Below are 17109 nucleotides of genomic sequence, written 5' to 3'. Positions count from 1 at the left end.
GAACGTTCTTTCTTTTTAATATTTGTGACGTTTTCCATTGAATTTGCTGCCTTGTTCCACAGACCTAGCAAAACAATATGTAGCATTTTATTGTGGCATACTATGCCAGTTGGGTAATTTAAAATCTGACTCAAAACCTGATAATGGATGTAAGAAGAACGTATATGTAAATTATGCTCTGGGCGAAAGGGGGAAGGGACAAACTGCTATTGTAGGATTAAAACAGAAAGTACTATTATTATTATGTCATGTTGAAAGCATTGCCACAAGGTGGCGACGTTGGTTAAGGAACCTACAGAACTATTTTATGAACAGTGGTGAAGACATGTTTCAAAAGAAAATTGTGGTATTTTCAGAGTGTTTTTAGGCTTTAAATTGCTACAAATCTACATAAATGATTGTAAAAGCAGTGAAATCATAATGGCAGACCTTTTCCAGCTCACAGCTGGTCCTAAAGATGTCTGCAGGTAAATCCAGGAGTTCAGAGCAGCTTCGGTCTTTGCTGTGAGGCTTTGAGGAGGAGTGACCTGATGCAAAACAGATAAACACACGTTAAAGTTCAGCACTGTCATCAATATTAATGAGTTCTCATGTTAATCGCTAAAATGTCTCAGGTTTTTTTTAAGCTACATTTATTTTTCAGATGTATGAGGGGTGGGTAATATGGACTTAACTTTTTATCACAATATTTTGTGGCACAATTATCACAATAAGAACTGTTTATTACATCATGACATGTCAAACATAGCAAAAAGTATCTCATTGGTAAAGCGCTTCTGTAGGACACCAATCACATGAACAAACAGTGGGAAAAAAATATTAAACTTAAGAATCTCGACAATAAAAACATTTTTTTCCCCAAAAACATCAATTGGAATTTATTGTGACAATGATAAATTGAAATTTATTATGAAAAGAAATTTATCATAATTGATAAATGATGCAATAAAAGCCCATTTTGCTATCATTTGAATGAAAATGTTTTTATGTTTCACTATTACGCTAATAGTTAAATATTTTCATTGTTAATACACACATTTTCTCACATTTATAATGTTTGTGTACACAAGTTAAAATCTAACTCAATACATATGAGACTAAAAAGAAAAAAAAAAGGTAAATGACATGCAAACCTCTCATGATAAGTTTTGCTGGACGATAAATTGTCCCAGAAGTTATCGCGATAAGCTATAATATTGAAGTTATTCAAGACTTCAGCTCAAGTTAAGACTTTGGGATCAACAAAGAATTTTTTGAATTTGAATTTAATTTCTAACATACATTTAAAGTGGACGACGTTTTAAATATCCAAAATACAACCAAAACAACAAATATAATGAATACTAAAGTCTCTGTCAACATAACTGTCCTTCATCAAACAGGCCAGTTGAGACCAAAGCATCAGACTGAAACCTTTTGTCATCCAGGCTTTGGTAGAAGAAGACACACAAGAAAGACTACCAATCACACAAATAGAAATGATCAATCTCGATTTAATTTATCACACCATGAACTGATTTATTGCTCACTGCGACAGGCTTAATCCTGTGGTACCTGTCCTGTTGGGGGTACTCCAGCTGTTTAGGCTCCACCCCCTGTGCTCCTTCTCAGGTTGCTGAGGGCTTCTGCTGGATTGGTCCTGGCTGCTCAGGATGCTGATCGGGCTTGACGATAGAGAAACACGCGGCTTCTCATCCTCCACCGTGGTTTCGAACGGTTGGTGACAGGAAGTCAGCCGGCGCTCTGCGTCCTCCTTACCGGTAGACGTCAGACACTCACACTGGTCACATGAACCGGGCGACGGAGGGGAAGAGTCCATGCTAGGAGGAGCACATTTTAAGTCAAATTAGAATTATTATAAGAATGATAGCTTAGAGTACAAATGTCCAGAATGCAGGTTTTTGTAGTAACTGAAATAGGTATTACATTAAGAAACTCAGAGAACAAAACAGCTGTGCATACATACATTTCTACCTAAAGGGAGTCCAATCAAGCTAGCATGTATATTCTTGTTCTGGGGGAGGAAGTTGGAGCGCCCAGAGATAACGGATGCTGCATCTCTTATTACTGTTCACTGATGCAGAGATATACGATATCTCGTAGGTGAAATGATCATAAAATCATATCAGAACTAAAAAGGAGGCATGCTACCGTTACCATAGCATAGCATAGCAACACATGGAACATGCAAGGCAACAACTGTCCCACCATGTAGTCTTTGCTGAATGCAGGTTTTCATATGAGGGACATGAAAACTTGATTCTGTTTGACAGTAAAAACACACATAACTGACTCATCTTCAGCTCTGTTTTTGCGTATTTTAGTTTTAGTTTGGATCCAACTAAAGATTGTCTTCTGTCTTTCGTTTCTTGTTGCAGTTTTAGGCGATTTCTGAACTCTAAGCTTTGTGTCCTGCCACATTTTTTCTATCTTCACATGAGAAACATACAGCTACTTTTCTGAATACCAACTGTAGTACTCAAGTTTTCAGACGTTTTCCACTTGCTTTGCCGTTCGGGGGATTTACCCAACTGTTTAGCGACTGAAACTTGACTCAGAATATGTTCATAAAAGATAAAGTAAAAGCCAAAAATATCTGATTCTTGGGGCGAGATAAATAAAAGAAGCGACGGAACATGCTGTACTTCTTGCGGACGTTTATGTACTTCAGTGTTTGCAGCAAGATGCCCTGACCATCCTCTTTATGAGACTTCTTCACAACAACAGCTTCTTTAGTCAGAGGCTCCATCAGAACCGAATCGACTGAAATCTAATAATGTTAGCTGTGTTCATTTTTAAGTGGTGATCAGAAATAAAGCTAACAATGCTAACCATCTATCATTGCACCGCAGCTAGGGACAACAGTAAGTTAGAAAAGTCACATTTTAAGTGCTTCAAAAATAAGGGAGGTATTTTAAAAATACGTTTTATTGACTTGAAACATGTTAATAATAACATTTCAAATTGTTTGTTGGCTTGTGGGAACCATTAGGCAGACATTAGTTTTAGATCAGGGGTGTCAAACTCATGAGTCGTATCCTGTCTTACACTGTGATTTATCATTGTGTGGGTAATCCTAACATGACCCGTTAACCATTTTTGGACAAGTCCTGTTTAAAACTTCAGATACATCAGGTTACTGGATGAGCTGGTGATTCGGGTACTTTACGTTGTTCCATAAAATAACAGATTATTTAAAGTAAGAAAAAAACTAGAAAATGTTTGAGAAAATGTTTCACCAAAAAGAAATATCAAGTTGTCGGTATGAGAAAACATATATTGTGTAGCCTATGTTGTCCGAAACTGAGATCAGCAAGTTTAAAGGTTACAATGCAGATCATTTCACAGGTGGAGTTTCAGCAGAACATGAAAGTCTCTCTTCCTCCTCTCAATACTGTAGAATAACATCAACCTCGTTCGTTTATTATCCCAGTTCCTGTTTCTTGACTAACTGTGGGGAGACACAGACTTTCAGGACTGCAGATTAATCCAAAGCCTTTAGTCTGGAACCAGTGTTTTTCCAAGGAAAGTCTGGCACTTCATGGAAGGAAAAACTGAACTGCTACCACACACATAAACTAACGTAGCTACACTTGAGCATAGATGCTGTCTTTTTCAGACAAAGGGACAAACTTTTCATTTTTAAAAAAATACAAATGTATTTGTGTCACATTGTCAAACCACGGACAACCATGTTACCTTGGTTGCATGGAAATTACATTTCTTTGGAAGCTATAATTTGATTTGGTTGTTTTGCCTTACAACTGTCTTCCTTGAGATAGATTTTTGACTCATGTCATTTTGACCATCATACAACTAGAAAACAGAGGGTTCACTTTTAACTATAAAAGTTAACACAATGAAGATAGCTTTCTAGGATTATAGCTCTGTAATTTGTATATAGATTTACACCAACAACATGTGGAAGTTACCCTTAATAGCCTGTTTATTTGGTTGGTTTCTAGGAATTGAATATACTTCATAACTGATTCATATCTATAACAATAGCTTGTCATAGCTATTATTATAGCTATGACAAGCTATGATGATAGCTTGTCATAGCTATTAACATAGCTATGACAAGCTATGGAAATAGCTATGGAAATAGCTTGTCATAGCTAGCTTAGCTGAGACCAGCTAAGCTAGCTCCAGTTCATCCGAGTAACTTTTACCTTTGCCCATTCAGCTGTTCTCTGCTTATTGGTTTTAATCAATCAATCAATCAATCAAATTTTATTTGTATAGCACATTTCAGCAGCAAGGCATTTCAAGGTGCTTTACATAATTAAAGAAAAAATAAATAAGAACAGCATGTGACATTGAATAAACAGTAAGAAAGAGAAAGATGTATTTCCATTTATTAGTTTTCACTTACATAACAGATGTCCAGGTCTAAAATAATAATTTCGTTTAGTCTTTAGCATATTTGTAAAACTCACCTGGTTACATTTGGTTAAGGGCTGAAAAATTTAATTTCACCAAAATAACTTAAGATGTGATTGAAAGGTGAAACATTTGACATTAAGACAACAATAAATGTCTAAATGAGGTCAAGAAGCTGCTAGGGTTAGCAAACAGGCTAAACAAGCAAGTTTGTCAATGTCTTTGATTTGGCTAAATAGAAGATATAGATTAAGAATGTCTGATTTTTAATGTCTGATTTTTAATAGATTTGCTTAACCTAAATAAAAATGAGAACTGGCTGGCCTTCTGGTCTTAACTACCTTGACTTTCTGAGAATAGCTTCTTATTAGCTATGGTTAGTTTTTCTTTTTGGTCATAGTTATGAGCTTATGATTTGGTCTTATTGTAGCTTATTTTTACCCAAATTTATTCTCCTCTTTATTTATAGAGATTCACAGAGATGCAGAGAGCAAGTCTTTCAGCAGGTAACAGGAAGGTCAAATGCAAAGTTCCTAATGTTTTTGAGAATGTGGGCAGCATTTTTAAAGTCTCAGAGCTACATAACACTCTGGGTTTATTATCTAAAATCTCTTGGAAAACACATAGAGACCATCTTCTTTATAACTGATGCTATGTTTTTGCTTTCAAATTTGGGTAAAATCTTGTTTCATAGTCTTGTCACAGAAGGAATAACTTGAAAATGTTTTTAATGCTGTTCTTATATTGTCTTAGGAGATGCTTAAGGAGATGTGAGTCTTCAAAAATTGGCATTGCTTCATGTGTTTGGTCAGAAGTTGCATATGGTACCTTAATGAATTAGACGGACTGGCTGCTTTTTCCTGCCAGGAGACAGGTTTGCTGCGTCTGGAGATGACTGGACTGCTCCTGTGTAGGGGAACGTTTTCATCCTTGGAATGCGAAGGATCCTCCTTGTTTGCCATAGCGTCTCGTGGCAGTTTGGAGCTCCTATCGTGGTCTCTGAGCTTGCTATTCCCTGGGATTTGTCTGGAGTTTTTGGAGATTTTGGTGCATTTCCTCCTTGTGAGTTGTTTTCGTGGGTACGGAAGGTCGAATGCCGTGTTTGTTTCTTCTTCTCCACTGGGTTCTTGTGTTGACCGAATCAGAGATGCGACGCAACCTGAATGGGTCGGCTCCTGGCTCTGGCTAGAAAAAGCCTCTGTTTCTCCTAACAGGAAGCAGAGACAAAAAGAACAACCTTTACTTTCAAACTGGAGCAAAAGAAAAAAACTTAAGCAGTTTCTTTTTTTCAAAAGACTTCAAATGAAAATGCTAATCCTTTCATAGAACTCTACTGTTATTTAGGTTTCAGGCTGCTCCAGGAAGTCTGAGTTTATGTGAGTGTTGCCAAATGAATCCTTAAGTGACCTTTTAACCTCTATGACTCTGTCTTAAGAGTGTGTGGACGCTCACCTGCGCCTGGTGGAGGTCCGGTTGGAGGTTGCCGGGACTCTCCAGAGTCCACGCTCCAGCTGACATACCCACCTCTGTTTGGAGACGAAGACAAGCCATCGCAGCTTCCCATCTGTGTGGAGGACAGAGAGAGTTTCCTAATCAGAGCAGCTTTGCTGCAAGCTTCCTTTAGAAAGTCTTACGTTACAACAGCCATCACTAATAAATGTCCCCACTGCCTCAGAAGCATGAAATCCTCCACTTATGTACAGCCTGTTGGTGTGAAAACTTTCCTACTTCTTGCTTCCTGCTTGCCGGGAGATTTATGAGCATGGCAGCAGCAGCTGTTTGTCGGTAGCACAACAAACACCCTTTGGTCTCTGAACACTCTGAGTCCCAAGTCTAAAGGTTGTAATATTGATGTCGACTTCAATTTTTATGGAGGTCGTAGCTCCTACGGGAGATTTGAATGCAATTTAGCCTTCATAAATCTACTACTGAAACTCCCTGAATGGAGCAACAGATCACTTTCTGTCATTTAGCAACAGACATGGACATCAGCAGTGACTTCACTGCTTGATTACTTCCACATGTTATTGGTGTAAATCTATATACAAATTACAGAGCTATAATCCTAGAAAGCTATCTTCATTGTGTTAGCTTTTATAGTTAAAGGTGAACCCTCTGTTTTCTAGTTGTATGATGGTCAAAATGACATGAGTCAAAAATCTATCTCAAGGAAGACAGTTGTAAGGCAAAACAAACAAATCAAATTATAGCCTCCAAAGGTAACATGGTTGACCGTAGTTTAAGTTTGACAATGTGACACAAAGACATTTGTATTTTTAAAAAAATGAAAAGGTGTGGATTACGTAGCTCATACCTGATGCCGTTTACACATCTCACTTGTGAACAGGAGCTGGCCTTTTTTTGAGCTCGTGTTTTAAGTTATCACATAAAAAAAATCTGATCCGTTTTTGAAGACTAATTGGAAGTTCAGATTGATCTGTTCATGTGACAAACAAGGGAACTTCTTTTTTTATTTTTTTAGAAAATGATTTAGTTACAAACACCAACATGAATCTTGTTTAACTCATCAGACGAATGTGTGGTTACTGACCAAACAGAACGCCACAAACCCTCGTTGGTCGCCTTTATTTTGGCCTCCGTTTGAAGTAACTTCAATGAGTCGCTACTTGCAGCCATTTATAAATCTCCAACGCCAGCCTGAAGAAAGCTTGCCTCACTCCTCACTTCTTCTTGTGAGACGTTTGAGGGGTTTCTTACTAGTTCACCTCATTTCAAGTCACCCAACAGAATCTCAACGAGTTACAGACTCGGAGCATGAATCTGTTCCAGCCCTTCGTGGATTAACTGGGATTTTTGTAGATTCCCTTTTGGTATGAGGTTCTCTTCCTGAATTGCTGCTAAGCTTATAGCAAGCATCTCCTCTGGCATCCAAATCCATATTTTAAACATTTCAAACTCATCTGTCCTAAATGGAATATTTTTGAAATATTCTTTTCCTAAGTTCTCTCCAGTGTCTTTCTGGCCTTCATGTCTTCCTTGATGAGCTGAAGTTTCCGTTTTGCTCACCTTCAGTCAAAGCTATTCTTGTTCAACTGCTTTCTGATTGCCCACATGTGAATTAACATTTCAAAGGTCCTGTGTTGGAGACTTCTTTTAGCATCTTGTGGTCTGCTCTGGGGGTAAACTTACTTGAACGCCCAGATCTGGACATGTTGTAGACTGGTTTCAGTGAAACTGCTGATTTTCAATCGTTTTGAGACTTCTCTAATTTTTTTGTTGTTGTTTTTGCACCACATTCATAAGCTGGTTCAATCTTCTTCCTGTTGGTCTCACCCAACTCCTCAGACCTTACCATGATGTTTTCTCTCACTTCAACCGTCAGGAGCACACCAGGAGCAAACAGAGCTGCTTTAAAATACGTTTTAAAACTTCCATCTTTAGAGATAACGTAAAGTTGTTTGTTCAGCTCCGTTTGTTTCTTTATATTATAAAGTATTTTAGAACCACTTAGACTATAGAATAACAGATTGACCCCCTCTATCAAATCTAAGTGTTCTGAGTAAAATTTTCTTTGTTAAGGTGGTGCGTAGTTAAAACTGAACTGATTATTGTTATTATTGTATGTACTGTAAAACTAAAAATATTTGTACATTGGTTTGTAACCGACTTTATCCTCTTTGATTGAAACTGAATTTTTACGGCACTAAAAAGAGCGACTTAAAGAAACAAAGCACTGATGTTTACTGTAGTTTTATGCAACTATTTCTTATCATTTGTGATCATTTAGAAACTAAGCTTACCAGCAGATTCAGCTTTCATACAGATGTGGTTTGTCTGTTTCTCCTCTTCATGAAGCTTGTTGCCCTTTCTACAGGAAGTGAATGTGAATGGGAGGAAGGCTGATCAACTTCACACATTTAACGACCATAACACCACGCTACTATATATATATATATATTTATTTATTTTTAAATAACTGAGTTAGGTAGTTTAGTCCATCCTTCCCCAGAAAGAGCAAACTTCAGTTTGTGCCTCCCAATGCATGAGCGCTTTTTGAGCTCAGCTAATTAAACTTTGCCTCCGTCTTCCAGATTCCACTCAATCTGATGTTTTTACCTGGAACAAAAGCCCACAATCAAATTCTGCGTCAGGCCCCATGCAACCTTGACATGGCCCTGGTAGTGTTTTTGAGTCAGCCTAACTACAACTCTCTACTCACAGATAAACAGTTTTATTTTCTTTTTCAAGCCACATATGTGGCAATACACAGTTTGTCAAAAAGAGAGAGAAGAAGGTGCAGTTTTTATGTATTTGTTGTTTTTCTGAGATAGGAAATAATCTAACATGGATAGCACTTATCTTCTTCTTCAAACCAGGTGAACTTTTGATTCTTATTCTGCATAATCAACAGACGTGATTCCCCCTATCCTGAGAAGTAGCTTGCATGAAGAGCTCAGCAGATTCTATCAGGTGTTTGCTAATTGCTGCTGGCTAGTCTGAAGGAGCTGATTGGTGGAGCCGTGGGGGAGGTCTGCCCTGCGAGGCAGCAGCTCGGAGGCTTGGATACTACGGCTGTGAGGAGCAGCTTCACTTAGAAGGCGGGGCTAGGTCCACCCTGACGTTTTGCACGGCTGAATGGTTGCTAAGGGAAATTAAAAGATTTCTCAAATGTGTGAAAAAAATCAAGGCAATAATTTTGATGAGGGAATAACATTTTGACATGACAAAAAGCTAAAAAAAAGAGAAAAAACAGTCAATTTTATGTAACTCTGCCCCTTTAAGGGTATTAATCGTCCATCAGCGCATTTACAAATGTCGATCAAACTTTTAATGTTGCCTTTGGGGTTATGACTTCGTCCTCTCCAAACCTTTGAGTCCGTTTTGATACAGGACCCCACTCTGTCCAATTGGCTGCTAACATGAGTAGCAAGTCAGCCAATCTCATGGTAGCAAGTCGACTCATTTAGGCATCTAAACTAGTTGAAGATGACTTTCTGATGCTCAAGGCGAGCATAAGAATGGGAAAACAACTACAACTTTGTTTTTTGTGTGTATATCAGACAATTCTAATGTATTAGGATTTTCAGATTTAGTCTTTCGTTTCTAGAGAACAGTACAGAAAAAGAAGAGATACCCACTGAGTGGTGGTTGTGCGGATTGAAATCCTTTGTTGATGTCAGAGGTCAGAGAAAGAGTGGGAAGACTGGTTTGTGTGGATAGAAAGGCAACATAGCTACTTGTTATAACTAAGGGATTCAGGAAGCTGTAATTTGCACAGTCTTACCAAAAATATTGCCTGGTCCTTTGAGTCGTAATTCCTGTTGCAATATTCGGACATTAGAGACAGAATTAGGTGTGAACAATGTGAAGGAACGGATCCATCCTGCTCAGCGGTCAGAGTTGTTGTTCTTGGTGGTGTAATGGAGTGGGCAATATTTTTTGGCACACTTTAGGATCATTAGTACCAACTGAACCGTGCAGACTACCTAAGTATTCCTGCTGACCAACTTTATCGCTTTATGACCACATTGTACCCATCTCCTGAAGGCTAGGATGATGCACAAACTTCAGATCATCTCGTACTGGTTTCTAGAACACGATTATGGGTTCTCTGTACTCCACTGTCCTCCAAAGTCACCAGATCTCAGTCCAGTTGAACTCCTTTGGGATGCGTTGCAATGGAGGACTCACATCATGAACGTGTAGCCAATAAAACTGCAGCAACTGTGTGATGCTGTCATATCAATGTAGACAAAGCGACTCTAAGGAACGTTTCCTTCAAATTGTTGAATCTAAGCCACGAAGAACTAAAGGGGTTCTGGAAGGAAACAATGGATCCAACTCAGCAGACATAGTGAGCGCATGTTGTTGACTTTCTTGCACCGAATGCTGACTTGGCGTTTCAAGCTTTAAAACTTTGAGAAATATTAAAGTTCATTGGTGAAATTTCATGCTTTAAGATAAACAACAGAATGTAGAGAAAATTTAAGCTTTCTTTGGTAGATCAGGGCTTCACCGTTTGACAGATTTGACATTAAGTCTGTTTTCAGTAGCAGAAGCCGCACTTCACAGCTTCCTGTACGACTTCAGAAGTCAACTGCGATTGTGAATGATAACATCTTTAAAACTTTCCTTTTTCTGTTTAAAAACAAAAAAAAAGGAGGAGGAAAAAAACAACAAAAAAAAAAAACTACGTCCATCCCAGCAGAGGGCAGCTGCTGCCCAGTACACAACACGTCCCCGGATTACTCACCGTGCCGTGTTCTTCTGACGTCTGGCTGTGAAGAAACCCTGTCAGGGTCCAGCGAGACAAACCCGCGACGCTGTTTATCCACCAAAAGCTGCTGAAAGGAAGGCAGGCGGTTGATTAGCACTTCCTGTATTCAAGACTGCTTGTGTGCCTTCTGTGGTTGAACACTTAGTAATGTCTTCCCTGACGGCTGAGAGGCCAGAAAGCCTTCCACTCCGCTTTCTACTGCACTGAAAAAATGAGAATTGAGGGGTTTTTGAATTTGCACAAACAAAATAAGTTAATACTACACAATTCAGTCATCTTTCTTGTATTTACACAATTGAATAAAGAACAATTTACTTAATAACCAACAATAATGAAACTACACATTTTTCATATGTTGATTTAACGTGATTAAATTAGATTACTAAAACCATTGTAATCATGTTTCATCATTACCGGAAATGATGCAATATAACAAAGACAAGGATTAAATATGATTGGACAATAATAAGAGCGGGCTTTTGAATCTTAACCAATAAGAAGTCAAACAAGATCATTTTAAAGATATCGCGATTGCTGCGCAGTTTCTTCTGACTATTCAGCCACAAGACCACAAGACAAGTCTTTGGAGGTGGACCGATTAGGTAAGTGATCTAAATATTATTTTTTGTAGTTGGGAATGTTTCCACAAAAAATATCATTCTGTATGAGAAGTCATTTGTAAACCGTCTGCATGTTCTTTGGTTTTCACTTTGCTAGCTACCGTTATTAGCACCGGGGCTTAGTTCTAGTACAGATCAGTACATCATCGTTTATCAAAGTAGTTCACAAAAAACAGTTGTTACTGATCAAATTTGTAAGTAACTGACTCAGTAGCAATGAGGAAAAAAAGCAACACGAACACTTTGCAAGCTAGTGGCTTTTCACTAGCTTATCGAGCTATCAAAACTGCCTCGTTACTTTCTCCCAAGCACACTAACAGAACCATTGTCTGTCGTTATGGTAACGGGTCTGCATTTAGCGTCGCTTACTGAGCGACAAAAATACGAATAAGAGGGATTTTGAGTACTTCGACTGTTTTCTGCATTATTTTTCCTTATCTGTGGTGCACTGCGCTACGTTAATAATTCTCTCCATCTCCATGCTTCGTTTTGCTGATGTAATGGTTCTACCGCGGCAGCGGCGCTATGTGGAGGGCAAGGCTCAATGCTCCAGCGCGCTGGGCTGGAGCACAGTATGGAGTATAAATTCAGAATCTTATTTGAATTCAAATGTCTTCCAGATGCTCAAGTCTTGTGTAAAGTGCCCTCTGTAAATATCTACTAAAAAGTGTTGATGGTGACGTATGTTTGTTTAAACAATGTTATACAAGTTTTTTTTTTTTTTGTTTTTTTTAATGTAATGTTAATCTAAGATGTCTAGGCACATTTACCTGACTGTTCACTTCTGCAGCAGTGATTGTTGGGCTCTTACAAGTGTTGAACATTTGAAGCTCATTACTTTGTGCTCTTTTTTCAGATAAACTCTTGAGTTTAAGAGAATTACCACCATACCACTTCAGTCAAAGTTCTTGTCTCAGCTGGATCTCCATTTTGACAACCTGATGAAGATGTTCAAAAGAAGAGGAGGACAGCTTGGACAAATGCTAGGACAAGTTGTTGCACAAATGGAGGAGGTAAGTGATGTAGCCACAACACAACTATCAATCTTTTTGGATAAACTTTTTTAATGCAGAAAATTACATTTTCCTTGTGTTAAATGTTCTCACCTTGAACTTTTACACCTGCTTGTTTTCACTTCAACCTCTACTGTATGTCTTCACTTTAAAAATAGTTGTGTAAAGTAAATTGTTAAACTTCAAGCATAAGGCTTGAAAAAAGATTCTAATTCCATTAATTTCCTTCAGTGTGAAGATGTTGATGCTGCATGGGAGTGTCATTAAGGAAGTCTGCATGTATATGGGAGAAGATCCAGCCAAGCTCATCCAGGAGTATATGGTATGTATCTATATGTGTATTTACACAACTAGAGATAGATATATATCTCTAAATATAAAGAAAGATTTAGATCTGTACATACATAATTATTTCTATCTAGATTTAGATTTCTCTAGATATGTATATCTCTTTCTGCATGGATAGATACATTCATCTATATCTATCTCTACGTTTAGATATACTTGAGATATATCTATATTCATCGAAATTTAAATTGATCTGTCCAACTTTTTAGAGATAGCTCTTATAGAGAAATGTCTATCTATCTATATATATAGATGCATCTAGGTCTAGAGAAAGAGAGATTAACTTGTCATCACTTCACATAGGGTGTGGATGAAGCTACCATTGAAGAGGCTATTGGAACCACCACCACCGGCGTTTTTCATCTGAAAGACTTCATCACATGAAGACATCAGGATCGTCCATGAAGGCATCAGGGTGGTGTCCAATTTGAATAGTGTGCCAACAGCTGTTGTAATACTTGTTGGACTGATATATGGGCTGAACCTCGCCTACCCTGCTGGCCTTCGCTACACTTTTGAGGTGTTACAGAAGATAACAATGGAACTGGATGGAGGTTAACTGTCCAACAAGACATTATTCCTTAAAAACTGCCTCTATGAGTGAGTAAATGGACATTTTAGTCCATTAGTTCACGAAAAGTGAACTAATGTTCACTTTTCGTGTTTTCTGTTGTTGTATTCCTCATTGCAGGACACAAATTTATTATTTTTTAATAACTAACTGCAGAAATATGTTCAAGGTCAACTATTAAGTTGCAGTATGTGATATTTATAAGCAATAGGTTTTTCACATATTTGTTTAAACTGTCACTATGATATTGCATAGTAAACAGTAAAACATGAGACTGATGATATAAAAATAAGCTGTGTTATACAGACTTGACATAATTTTAACAAATATGTACAAAAGAATTGTCACAAAAGTTACATTTTGCAGCATGTACATGTTCCATAAAGTTGATAGAAACCTATCATAAACCTGGCATAGCATCTGTCATGAACAGGAAGGAGTCTACTAATGTCTATGACTGCTATGAAGTGTCATTTGGTAAATAATGACACTTTAATGCAAATTTGGCACTTTTAATGCAACTTTTGGAGCAACTTTGCATTAAAAGTGTCATTGTTTACCAAATGACACTTCATAACAACATTCATAGACATTTATAAAGACTCTTTTATGTTCATGACAGTGTCATGTCAGTCTTGTGCACCCCTGTCAAATAAAGTGTTAGCCAGATTTCTACAAACTGTGTTTGAACATGTATTAATATGAAATTAATGCTGCAGTACGTAACTTTTATAACTTTCTTTTTACATATTAGTTAGGACTATCAGTACGTTGTGTCTGTATAAGACGAGGCTCCGTTTTTTTCACCAATTTTCTGTCTGATGTTTTATTGTTTGTAATGTAATAATATAGTGATAGTTTAAACAAAAAAAAACTTTTTTCTCAGTGGAACATACAGCAGCTTAAAGGTTGACCTTTAACATATCTATAAAAGATAAAATGATTTAGAAAATTATCAGCGTCATACATGTTCAACTTTTTTGAGCATGTATGCTGCCAAATGTAACTTTTATTAAAAAAATTATTTTACATATTATCTCATGTCAGCCATATGGGCACCCTGTCAAATAGTGTTATTGAAATCCGACTTACTTTTCTACATAATGTTGTATATCTCTTGTACAAATATGTTCCAGATTAACCTTTAAACCTGCAGTGTGTAACTTATAAAAATTAAGTTCTTTAAAAACAGTTGTATAAAGTTTCACTCGTCTTTTACAAGGGAAAGCAAGACATAATCTGTGGAAGAAATCCAGCGCTGTCTTCCACTGACATGACATTGTTATAATGTTGACAAACATGTAAAAAAAAAAACAATTTGCTTACTTGCATACTGCAGCTTTAATGTCATGTTACATGTTCAAAAACATAGTTAAAATCTGAAATACTTTTCTATACCATGTTTGATATGTTTTATAAAGCTTAACTATTATATTTTCTTATCCATTTTATATCTTAAATATTAATATATCAAAACTTGATATCATTTCATATCTTAAATAACATGTTTGTTCATAAAAATTGTATTTCAGGTAAGACTCAATTTAAAAATGTTCTGTGTCTTAAATGTAAAAAATGTTAAATACAAAATGGTGTGATTTAGAAATGTTCATTTAAATAAAGTTCAATTGTTCAGCAGCACTTGCACTCTTTGTCTTTCTTGTCAAAGATCTTTTGTATTTAATTTTTTACATTAGAAAGGTATATAGATAACTTGAAAAAATTAAGTAGGATTTAAAGCTGTAACATGTGTTCCATTAACATGATAGAATTGTGTTCGCCCAACACAATTTCATTGAGTAATACTGGCAATGAAAAATAAGCTGGTGTTATTCATTATAATAGTGTTGCTAAGACATAATATATTTACATTATGGTAAGAGATAAAATGTTTGTAGTTTCAACTTAATATTTTCAAGTAATCTAATGTAAATAAAATATGTTGATTTAACAAGCTTTAAGTATTTGAGGGAAAGAGGGAAAATATGTCTGTTCTACTTATTTGCATTGTGTGGGACGGATGTACACAATAAAATTAAGTAAACTGAACAGCTTTTTTCTTTCAGTGTGGGGTAATGACACCGACTACAAATATTCCAGCAGGTACTTGGGCTCATTAGCAAAAAAAAAATGACCCATTTAAGATGACCTTATCTGACTCATCTTGAATGTGAATCTGTTAATATGACAGGAAACAGCCTCTGTGACATCGAGACAGGGTTTTACTTTTGAGGTTAACATTTTCAGTCTTTGTTCAGCAGAAATGCTAGACATGGAGCTCCTCAGTACTCAGTGGGCTCGGCGGGCCGGGCTGCCTCATCTGCTGTCAGCTGCTGCTTCTGAAAGAGGAAGCTCCGTTTATGTAAAGCATCGATGGTTTTTGATCTGCATTTTGATCACATGAAAAAAAAAAATTTAAGTAGGAACAATTCAGATTCAATTTCTCTGAGAGGAACTGTGTACTGGTAGATCCCACAGACGGTTTCCATGGAGACCACGGTGTGAATTTATGAAGATGCTTAGTAAATCCTGCACACTTACGGTCAATTTTAAGAATAATGAGGTCATACGTTGTAAAGGAAATTCAGACATTTCTAAAAAGGAGAAGACGACAAGATAAAAATGTTTCCCGCAAAGTCAGGATGGTTTTGGGAAGTGAGAAAATGATCAGTAAAAAAGGGAGCATCCAAATCAGTAGGTGATTGTTTTGGGAAATAGTTTGAGGAGGTGTTCACAAGATGGAGGTCAGCATATAAGAAGAGAACTCTTTAAAGTCTTAGATATTGTTTTTAGTCGTTCTCAGAAATTGCAGGTGTAAGAAAATGTTCTTGGGGACATTTTCAGAAAAACAATCTCAATATGCAAGACTATCATTATTTCCTTAGTTTTGGAAAAATCTGTTATAATCTGTTACCTAAACACCTTCAGGAAATGTTTTATGAAACGGAGGGCAAATACTGAATTTCAAAATATGGCATCCAAACAACTATGAAAAGATTCTGCATCACTGCAGCTGGAGAATATGGAACTAAAACAATGCCCACACATAATACATACAAAGCTATGATACTCACTTTGCACACAAATATGTTTTTTTCCTTCCTTTCTTCTGTGTTACTATTACTACTATTGGTAGTTTATTATTGTTATCTTACTATATTTATTATTAGTTTTCTCTAACTTCTTGTACATTGGCAAAAAGTTGGTAATTATTCTGATGTTATTTACAATTGTCATTATTACTGTTACTAATATCCATAGATTTTCTTGGCTGATGAGAGTTACTTTGTAACCATTTTGTCTATGTAGTATAATGTATTTGTTGGTTCTTTAGCCCAGTGCATTGACCAGACACATGAATATTATGACATGATTTTAATTACAAATTTTAGATCATTATTGAGTTGGTGAGTAATATAGTTCATAAAATAGAAATGAGGGGTGGGATTAGATAAATGTTCACTTCTTCCCACTCCTTTTCAAACAGAAAAGCAGTGGTGAGCTTTGATCTTGGTTACGTATGCACATGTTTCCTCTGTCCTACTGATTGCTTGTTTCCTTGTTTTTAAAAACCTGTTTGAAATAAATAAATCAAACCAAAAATGACAGATCTCCACACTTTGAAATAAAAATATTACAGAAAATGTCTGCAAACGTCAGACTTTGTTGTGTGTTGCATTTTTTAAAATTTATTTTTAACTTTAAGAAAGTTTCCATTAATGTCCAACAGCGTAAGACTGTTGCTTAACTTTACGTTTTATTTATTTGTTTGGAAAATTCAGTTTTATCTGGAATGAGAAGCAGGTCAACATCAGAGTTATTGTGCAGTGCATAATGTCAGTGAACGTCCTCACAGCTGTACAAATACAAACGTGGTGGTGGAGAACTCAGTGATCAGCAGTGGCAACATGCTGACCCACGCTTGTCATGGAATCA

At 36.7% G+C, this 17109-nt stretch overlaps 1 protein-coding gene and 1 long non-coding RNA gene across 3 annotated transcripts in view; one reads left to right on the top strand and one right to left on the bottom strand.

Moving 5' to 3' along the window:
* rubcnl (rubicon like autophagy enhancer) overlaps window positions 1-10816 on the bottom strand; it is a 30724-nt gene extending 19908 nt beyond the window's left edge. For both annotated transcript variants that reach the window (XM_015007647.2, XM_088011942.1), the window contains exons 1-5: window positions 10598-10816; window positions 5836-5947; window positions 5212-5590; window positions 1555-1820; window positions 430-527 (exon numbers count right to left, since the gene is read on the bottom strand). In XM_015007647.2, coding sequence (XP_014863133.2) covers window positions 430-527; window positions 1555-1820; window positions 5212-5590; window positions 5836-5947 — 855 coding nt within the window. In that variant the 5' untranslated portion in view covers window positions 10598-10816. The remainder of the gene's footprint in view (window positions 1-429; window positions 528-1554; window positions 1821-5211; window positions 5591-5835; window positions 5948-10597) is intronic.
* A 1159-nt stretch (window positions 10817-11975) lies between these two features.
* Window positions 11976-14811, top strand: LOC148160509 (uncharacterized). The gene is made up of 2 exons (XR_015765107.1): window positions 11976-12576; window positions 12906-14811. It is a non-coding gene; the product is annotated as an uncharacterized LOC148160509 (long non-coding RNA).
* The last annotated feature ends 2298 nt before the right edge of the window (window positions 14812-17109 follow it).

Source organism: Poecilia mexicana, unplaced genomic scaffold, assembly GCF_051168715.1.
Source record: "Poecilia mexicana isolate PSO_F unplaced genomic scaffold, ASM5116871v1 scaffold_2, whole genome shotgun sequence".
Lineage (NCBI taxonomy): Eukaryota > Metazoa > Chordata > Actinopteri > Cyprinodontiformes > Poeciliidae > Poecilia > Poecilia mexicana.
The sequence above is the reverse complement of the archived record's forward strand: the minus strand, read 5'-3'. Positions and strand labels throughout refer to the sequence as shown.